General features: G+C 35.3%; 1 protein-coding gene across 1 annotated transcript; it reads left to right on the top strand.

Annotated features, from left to right (window-relative positions):
- The first annotated feature begins 1,412 nt into the window (after positions 1-1,412).
- On the top strand, positions 1,413-8,639 carry LOC117110201 (CD97 antigen-like). Its single transcript, XM_033252828.1, has 7 exons — positions 1,413-1,739; positions 2,299-2,404; positions 3,207-3,424; positions 4,180-4,246; positions 4,612-4,709; positions 6,876-7,044; positions 7,989-8,639. The coding sequence occupies exons 1-7, from the start codon at positions 1,666-1,668 to the stop codon at positions 8,232-8,234; spliced, it is 978 nt and encodes a 325-aa protein (XP_033108719.1). The 5' UTR covers positions 1,413-1,665; the 3' UTR covers positions 8,235-8,639.
- The last annotated feature ends 1,711 nt before the right edge of the window (positions 8,640-10,350 follow it).

The raw sequence follows: 10,350 nt of genomic DNA, 5'->3' as shown, positions 1-10,350 counted from the left end.
GCTGGGTAATAAGAGAAAAGAAAGAGGGGAAAGGGGGGGAAAGAAAAAGAAGAGGAAAAGAAAAGAATAAAAAGCAAGATATCATAATGACCAGATTAACAACACCTTGCAACCCCTTCTCCACAAACTGTCATAACTCCTTTGATCTATGCTGCCCGATGGCGTAACCACTGGGGGACTGGGGGTAAATATCTATCTTTGAAAAATCTTCCCCACCCCTTTATAAATGCCCTTTCATCCCCTTAAAGTGCCTAAAAACCTCAAATTTCGCGCGCATTTCTTGTTAACATGGCCCAATTTCCTCTAAAAATTGCACATTTTAGGGAGTTTTGATCAATTCCAACGAAATTAGAATTTAAAACACCGGGGGACAAGGGGAAAATATCCATCTTTGCAAAATCTTTCTCCACCCTTGACAAATGCATCCGCTGAAAGTGCCTAAAGAATATGTTTGTAATAAATAAAACCATGATGATAAAGCTTATATTTAGTTTCAAACACACGTGTGTGGCCTATATTATAAATAAGATAAACCCTATGTCGTATTGTTTTCTATATGGGGAGTGGGGTTGGGTGGGGTGGGGTGGATATGGTAAATTACTAATCGGGAAATGAGGATTGTATGTTTATTATTATTATTATTATTATTATTATTATTATTATTATTATTATTATTATTATTATTATTATTATTGTTATTATTATTATTATTATTATTATTATTATTATTATTTTTATTATTATTTGTATTATTATTATTATTATTATTATTATTATTATTATTATTATTATTATTATTATGCTGTAATGATGTTGTTTGTACTGTTCTTTAATTTTATTAAAGAGGGCCCCTGAATATCGGTTAACCTACTGGGCTAAACTGGAAGGGTTACCCTCTCTAAAGATGGTTGAAATAAAAAAAATAAAAATAAAATAAATAAATACCCACTCTGACCCAAGACCCCTGTTACGCGCCTGGTGTTAGCGCCAATGTGTGCCCTTGTGCGGACAGGAGATATGCCCCCCTCTGAAGCTGGAAACCTTTTTTTTGCAAAATAAATTGATGCAATTTACTAATAGGCCTAACCAATAAATTCCTCATAAACCGATATGACCTTAAACATTCTTGGAATTGACATAACATTACTGATTTACACATCCTTCAGTGTGAAATGTGGCTCTCTTTGCAAGCACATCTAACATTTAAGGAAAGAAGAGCTTAGATTGGTACCAGATAAAATAATTTTGTTATCAACATTAATATATTATGCTAATTTTCATCTTTGTAAGCGCATAAGACAGTGCAAACTATTTCTGTGACAGTCTTTTGAAGTGTGTAAAGCTCCATTTTATCCCATACATAGTCAAAATATTGGGGGGATGATACAATGGACCATCCCCCCCCCCCTTGTCAAATATTGGGGGATCTACGCCTATGTGACTGATCGATCGATTGATTGATCAACAGACAAGAGAGAGTGGACTCTAGCATGGGGGGGGGGGCAATACATGGTTATTCAAGGATTTCTTGTGGTTGTTAGCTTCGACGACACGCCTAGTTTAATATAACGCATCATGTTATAGTCTATAATGTGAACAGAAATCTAATCCGTTATTGTTTGTATATATATTCTGATTAATATTCAGGAATCGAAGGCGCTTGATATGATTACAAATGTATGTTTGGGAATATCACTGCTGAGCTTATTACTACTCCTACCTGTCTATTGCTTTTTCAGGTACGTTAACCTAGGAGGTTATGTAGTAGGAGGTTATGTAGTAGGAGGTTATGTAGTAGTAGGTTATGTAGTAGTAGTAGTAGGTTATGTAGTAGTAGGTTATGTAGTAGTAGTAGTAGTAGTAGTAGTAGTAGTAGTAGCAGTAGTAGTAGCAGTAGCAGTAGCAGTAGCAGTAGCAGTAGCAGCAGCAGCAGCAGCAGCAGCAGTAGCAGGAGTAGTAGAGTAGTAGTAGTAGAACCAGTAAAAGTAGCAGTAGCAGACGCATCGGCTGTAGCAGCAGTAGCCGTAGTAGTAGCAGCAGCAGCGGTAGAGTAGCAGCAATAGCAGCAGTAGCAGAAGCAGTAGCAGCAGAAGCAGTAGCAGCAGCAGCAGTAGCAGTAGCAGCAGCAGCAACAACAGTAGCAGCAGCAACGACAGCAGCATCAGCCACCAGCTGTCGAAATACTATTCCTATGCGATTTGATCAAATGCCACAGTTAGGGCCTAACTGTTCTATCTCTTGGATGGTGTGCGTGTATCTACACAATATTTTTAATTGATGTCAATTTCTGTCTTTAAGGGACTTGTGGAGATCGACTCGGATTTTCATTCACGGTAACCTTGTACTAAATCTAATAGCCACGTATATTACATTCCTCAGTGGAATCGACAGTAATAAAAATGAGGCAAGTATTTACAAAACGAGATGTTAATTTGTGTTTTATATTTTCTTAATTTTTTTTAGCATATAATAAGTAAACGTATGTGTAATCTGAGTGCTCAGCGTTGTATTTGCAATTTCTATCTCTATACAGTAGTTATTTCCCATTTCAAATGTCTGGTTTTGAAAATTTGTAAGGCAACTTTCTTTGGTAAGTTACAAAGAAAGCAAAACACAGCTACACGTGAAAAAGCCAATGCAAACTGGGCTACTTCTGGAAGAAAAAAAAATCTTTATTATGTATTACTTACATGCAGTGGTGCGATGCCACCAGGATTTGCCTAAGCTCTCCAACAGGGTTGACGGTTTATAACTCAATTCCCGCGTAGGGTCCAAGCCTTGATGGAGGCCCAGGGGTTTATTGAACAACTGGAAAATATTTGGGCATTTTAATCTGTTCTGTGACGTTTTAGTACGTATTGTGCTAAAGTACTTATATTGTTTTAAAGAAAAAAGTATTTCCGCTTTTTCACGAGGAGAGTTTTTTTTATTCCTTAGTGTGGTCCAAAATGTGCTTTTAGCCCACAACAGGATTGGCAGTCAAAATAACGTAATTTAGGGTATCAGACAAATTGTAGCAGGTGGGAGATTTCAGCCTGTCCGACGGGGAGTCGTAAAAACTCTCCACTCCACACCACCGCTTGGCACCGCCATTGCTTATGTCCAAATAGTTGTATATATAAATTGCAGTTACTGGATTACTATGTTCACTAAAAAGTTTCTATAAGCACATAAACTTTTTTTTTACTAATTGTTATCTTTCTTAGGTGTGTCGATTCGTTGGTGTAACTTTACACTTTACACTTCTCAGTTTATTTATGTGGATGATGGCCGAGGCAGTCTTTATCGCACTGAAAGTCACGAAACCCAATTCAACAAAACGAAACATTCCTCGATATTATTTAATAATTTGCTACGGTGTCTCCGTAGTAATTGTCGTTATTACAGTTGCCGTTGATATAGATAATTATAACACAACTAATCCGTGAGTATGACCATCCAATCGCATATTAAATAACTTTACTATGGTACAGAGTAAGGTAACAAGACAAGACACCTGGCCTACTATTTATTCATAGCGCCACTATTAAACAGGATGGCGCTAATCAATTCTATGAGGAATACTCAATAAGAGCAGATTCATTTGAAGTAGATGCACTTAAACCAAGCAAAACGTATCTAAATGTTAATTTATATTCTTTTTTCATTTAAGTAAACGTATCACGTGATCGTCCTGAAAGTCTGTGACGGCTATATTATACCGTACAATATTTTTATTATAATATAATATGTTTGAAGATGGGCTTCATCTCGAGATTAAGCCCATTGGGCTTCAATTCGAGGTTTTACGGTATTGTAACTGAAGTCCCACAAAAAGAAAGTGTAGTCATACGTAAACACGCGCGTTAATGGGACACACAACACACGTGTGTTTGTGCGTCCTTAGCGATGTTCTGATTCGTCAATTGTTTAAATTCGATTGACACTCCGGGAAGGTCACTGAAATAAAGGTTTCATTTTGGATGAGAAGTTTACTCACTTCTCTCTTTTTTTTTTTACTAATTCACCTAATAATGTTATATAACAAGGAACTAACACATCTAGTTTTGGAAAAAAAATCTGCAAAAAAGCTTTCAGTACACTCCATTAGTTTTATTTACACTACTGTTGCGAAATACATTCAAATAATTCAATGTTAGAATATTCCAATTGTTCAAACATTTTAACATTCATTTTCAGATGCTGGCTAAATATAGAAACTGGAGCAATATACGCTATCGTAGTACCCGCTTTAATCATAATTATGGTAAGAGGGCATGTTTAGTATTAATAAATGTTAAGTCGTCTAAATACACTAAAGACCATGAGAAATGCATTATAACATTAGCAACAAATGATGGATAGTGATAACGGACCCTTCTTCAGCAAACAATTCCCAATCTCTACACTGCTGCTTGGTTTCTTCAAAGAGCAAAGAAACTGTTTTGGCTCTTATGGTTTGATTTAAGTGTTAACACTGATACTTTTCGTATCGCAAATAAAAATATTTGTGTTCTACTGCCGAACTCAACGTTTTCGCATCATTATATGAAATATTGTGCAATAACTCAATAAAAAATAATATTGTGAATAAATATTCAGCCGTTTCATATCATACTATGTATTTTGCAGTTTAACACAGCCATCTTGATTATGACGTTACGAACTATTTACATAAAATCTAGATCGAGACTACCACGATCTGAACAAAAGCAAAATGAAAGTACCTTGTAAGTAATTTTAATTTATATCTTTATTTAGATAGGACTAACTATAGCGCAAAATTCAGAAGAATCGCTCAATGCGCTATTTTCCTGGACATTGAATGCACAGTCCACAGTGGCGTATCCAGAAGTCTTGAAATGGGGGTGCTGATGGGGAGGTGCGAAGTTGAAGTGGGTGTGTGTGTGGGGGGGGGGTGGGCTTGATGATCATTTGAGAGGGGCTAATTCGCAAAATACGGTGAATTTAGGTCATTTTTAACTGACCGTGTTTTTTTTTTTTTTTTTTTTTTGTGCGGGGGCGACTGGGGCGTGCGAGTAATTTTTAGAGGCACGTGTGCCCCCGCGTGGTGGGAGGTGGTATTCCTACGTGTAGCCTAATTCAGCATTTTCATTTCATATCATTTACCTCCATCATTCACCACCACCCCATTTTATACCCCTTGGCGAAGAGGTAAATGTTGATAAATGTCTTGCCAAATGACGAAAGTAGTATGACAAGCGTCGGTCCCGAACACACGAATTTACGATTCAAGTACACCTGATCAACGAAACTCAGAAAAATATCAATTTAGGCAACCTTGGTGTATAGTTGTTAGGAAAATAATATTGAAAGTAATTGTCTGTTGGACTCATAATCTCAAAATTAATAACGATGCGGTTATATGACAATGAATAATTTTACTATAATTTACATTAATTGAATGTAAATTTCATTAGGAAAAAGTGGAGTACAGAGCCACACGATTAACGTAATCTACTGAAGATATATGTCCTATGTAAATTTAATTAGATACAGTACTAGCAGATTTCAAAGCCACATGACTAACGTAACCTATTGAAATATGTCTTATGTAAATTTCATTAGATAATAGCAGATTTCAGAGCCACAAGACTAACCTAACCTACTTGAGATATATGTCCTAATCTTCAATTTCATGGTCTAACCATTTAGCTAAAATTTATAATTTCATAACCATGCAGCGTAAATGTTTGATGAAAGCGCAACAGCTGTAAAAGTTTTCTCTAGTCATTATGTTTTGGATAAAATAAAACAAATAAAATAAAATTTCCATTCAATAATGTGCGATTTCGTAAGTATTCTTAAGATAAGGCAACCTTGGTGTATAGTTGTTAGGAAAATAATATTGAAAGTAATTGTCTGTTGGACTCATAATCTCAAAATTAATAACGATGCGGTTATATGACAATGAATAATTTTACTATAATTTACATTAATTGAATGTAAATTTCATTAGGAAAAAGTGGAGTACAGAGCCACACGATTAACGTAATCTACTGAAGATATATGTCCTATGTAAATTTAATTAGATACAGTACTAGCAGATTTCAAAGCCACATGACTAACGTAACCTATTGAAATATGTCTTATGTAAATTTCATTAGATAATAGCAGATTTCAGAGCCACAAGACTAACCTAACCTACTTGAGATATATGTCCTAATCTTCAATTTCATGGTCTAACCATTTAGCTCAAATTTATAATTTCATAACCATGCAGCGTAAATGTTTGATGAAAGCGCAACAGCTGTAAAAGTTTTCTCTAGTCATTATGTTTTGGATAAAATAAAACAAATAAAATAAAATTTCCATTCAACAATGTGCGATTTCGTAAGTATTCTTAAGATAATAATAATAATAATAATAATAATAATAATAATAATAATAATAATAATAATAATAATAATAAATAATTGAGCACTGCAATTTTTCTTTCCAAATCATTCATTTCTTACTAGGTAGGCCTACCCATTTATACTCCTGGGGTAAAGCAGAAAGCGTCTTGCCCCCCCCCAAAAAAGAACAAACGTTATGACTACTGGTGTCAGACTAACGACCTCTGGTCCAACGCGTTCAGCTGCGTCACACAACAAATTCATAAGTGGCGGGCCAGTGTGTGTCCAACACCGAGGGGAGAAGTTTCCCGAGGGGTGGAGCCTGCCGATTTCTGGCAGAGATTGAAGCCCTAGTGGGGTCCAAGGCTTTAGTCCTCTACTTGACGAGGGTGAAGCCTCCTGCACCCCAGCTGGCGACACCACTGACAAGCTGAATTCATGAACTAGATAGATTTAAAATACAATAACAAATAATTGTTTTAATTCAATGGTAAAATATAGTCGTTCGCAATTTTGTGCTACTTCTTTTTTTCTCAGAAAAACTGTGAAGGCGACCTTGTTTCTGGTTCCTGTGTTTGGAGTAACTTGGGTGTTCGGACCTTTCGCAATTTCGAAAGAAAGTAGAATTTTCGAGTATTTATTCGATATTTTAAACTGTTTGCAAGGATTGGCAATATTTATAGTCTACTGTCTCCTGGACGTGGAGGTAGGTTAACCATTTTCCTATGGTTAAACAAACATCGCAATTCCGTCATCATTATCATTATTAGTATCATTATCATCAGCACCATTAGTATCATCAATTATCCTCAACATTCTCTAGTATGTAGTACAGTATATACATCTCTAAAACAATTGTTAATGCCGTCCATCACGCTCATTAAGATCACCATCTAAAATGTTTCCACAAATACCCAAGATTTCTACAACTGCATGTGGCCAGAGAGCCTTTTCTGCTGCAGCTGCTGAGTTTAGAGTGAACTTTCTCTTCATATTCGCTGTGTCTACTCAGTCGAGTCATTTAAGTTCTTTGTAAAACATATCATCTATTTATTTCTTTATTTATTCATGAATTTGGTGTGCCTCTCGGGGCCACTAACTTAGTCGCGGACTCTGAGCACCCATTTGTCTGTGGCTGGGCAAATGTGAAACCTGCTTCTTTTTTCGCGAAACATAGGTAGAGATCTGGAATTGCGCCAGAGCATAGTCTGATGGTTGACCCAATGAGACTCTGCAATTTTTTCCGCCACACCTTTATCATCTTTAATTTTATACATTGCATAATGTTTCGATACTGCCTCCATTTAGCGCATGGAGGCAGTCCGTGCAATATGCGCCATATAAATGGCAATGTATTATTATTATTTATTATTATTTATTATTTTATTATTATTATTATTATTATTATTATTATTATTATTATTATTATTATTATTATTATGTGAAATTACGCACATCCATTGGCCTATTAAAACCGAAAATATTTAAACTGCACGACCATGCTGGTTTTCCCCCTGGAACCAACCTGCTTCCGTGTTTAGTGACACATACCTGAGTATTTGAATTTTTTGGAAAAGTATTCTAAAATGTAAACTTCTAACTCGCTAGAATAAATACTACATGCATTTCGATGTGGTTTGTTTTCGACAGGTTAGGGAGCAGTTCACCAAATGGAGAGCGAGAAGAAAGAGACTTAAAGATGCAAAATCAGTTTCATCACAGCAGCGGCTAAGTATGGAGGAAAAGGGAGCTCTGGTGTCTCACAAAGGTTGCTCTGCTGCTAAAGAGGCGTGTAATCCGCAAATCGATAGCACAAAATCATTACAAAATAGAACATCAAGCGGTGATGGTACATTTAATGTTGAAATAAATTATGCTAATAAATTGTCTACTTAATATTCCTATACATAAGAGACTTATGAACGCCATCTATATTAGTAACGGCACCATCAGGGGTGGGGAGTCCCCACTTCAGACAGGTCTTAAACCTCATATCAAGAATAGCTGTTTACCTTGTGGTAGGGAATTTCTCTGTAAAATTGAAAGTTAAGGTTCATTTCAGTTCATTTAATTTTACACGCATGTCATGTACAATGTGAATGTAATTTTATTAGGCAGTTAGTAATTGGTCTTGCGTTTTTACAGATGACCAATGGCTGATAGCAACTTGCCCAATAATGGACTATGTTTAACAAACTATACAGTACCTGTAAAACGTCAGTTTCTGCAGTATAATCATGGAGCTTATTCTATTATAATGCGAAGCATTTTGAAGAATATAAAAACGAAAATACATATATATATATAATAATATATAATAATATATATATGTATAACAAACAATATATAAAAAAAATTTAAATAATATACATATTATATTGTCATTTGGTACCTAGTAATACAGTGCTCAAATAATAGAGAAATACCGTATGTTCCTCTATATTTGAGCAATGTATTATTATCTATTTATCTGTTCCCAGTGCTAAGCAGCAACTCGATTTTGAATATTTTTTCTTATGATTTACCAGCTGCTACCTATAAGCTACTACGTAGCTTAAAAATTCGCTCCACTGTGTGTGAACAATCAAGTTGTATTGAGGGGAGAGAGACTAGTTGTCTTAGATCCGTAATCGTACAGGCCTTTGTAGGTCCAAACGGTACAGCGAAAGATTACAGGTCCGATTTCAACCACAGACCTGTTTTTAAGGAATTCGTTGATGAACTATGTTCTGATACGATCTAATTCCACATTTCTCTATTTGAGCACTGTATTATTATGTATAGTATTTGACTTGATGTGCTATAACCAACATGTTGGTTATCTTCCGTGCATCATGTAGAACTCCTTTCCCTTTTTTTTTTCTTGGGAGTTGAACAAACACAATCCTATATCAGTATACAGTGTGCTGTGCAACGACTAGAGTGGTTTACTACTTAATGCAGAGTAAAAGTTCAACAACGACGTCAATTTACTATTTATTGACCAGTTTCAAAGCCAGTACCGGTAATCTTTATTACCTCCGTTTAATTAACAAGAAATTCTCGGTACAGGTATTTTGCATATGCCTACATTAATATATCAGAGCATAGGTGATTCGCATTTTACCTTTGGTTTCATAACATGAAAAATCAAAAATGATCCATTGTAATGTGAATTGTTGTTGCATCGTTAGGCGATTTAAATGTTTTAAAGAGATATATTAAAGCTACAATATTGTATTTTTTATCAGTTGTATTGTGATGATTATTTAGTTGATTGTCCCATTATCAATAAAAACATGTGACAATTTATTTTTATATTTTGTACACAAGTATAGTTAACAAAGTAAATATTTAAATAAATGAAATATAATACTTAATAAAATATTGCAATATAGAAAGTCTAGAAGATATATTCGTACCATACTATAATACTTAATCAGTTAACCGTGTTATGTATATTAGGTCTAATTTACTTAATCAGTTAACCTTATGTATATTAGGTCCAATTTACTCTGTCGCTACATTGTTTCACTGACGCAAACGGGAATGTTTGCCAATTAGAACAACCAATCAGCATTGCCAAAAGCTGGCCGATCAATGCAATGAAAGTACGTTGAAACAACTGACCCAGAATGCTTCTGTGTTAGTGTCATATACGTAAAGCTGCTGAAATTGGTAATGTTTCGAAATAAAGTAGGCACCTATTAAAGATGTTGCATTAATATAAACCTTTAAAATGAGTTTGTCGAATAATATCAAAGAGTATAAATAGAACAAGAGAGCCAACAACGCTCATTGGGAGCGTAAAAAAACGATACGCTCTACGCAGATAGTGTAGGACGCCAACTAACGCTTTTATAATAATATCAAAGATCTTATAAACACAAGATAGCGTTCTCCGCGATTTACGCGTGCAAATTCTGTAATAAGGCATGAATGGCGCCCTCTTGCTAAATTGGAAACTTTTGACCCTTGACCGCTCGACTTTACCATTAGGGTATCAATCCTGTGAACAGCAGAACAGGAACCA

Source organism: Anneissia japonica, unplaced genomic scaffold, assembly GCF_011630105.1.
Source record: "Anneissia japonica isolate Jap-2015-1 unplaced genomic scaffold, ASM1163010v1 scaffold284697_len431725_cov185, whole genome shotgun sequence".
In the NCBI taxonomy this organism is placed as follows: Eukaryota; Metazoa; Echinodermata; class Crinoidea; order Comatulida; family Comatulidae; genus Anneissia; species Anneissia japonica.
This window is presented reverse-complemented; position numbering and strand designations above follow the sequence as displayed.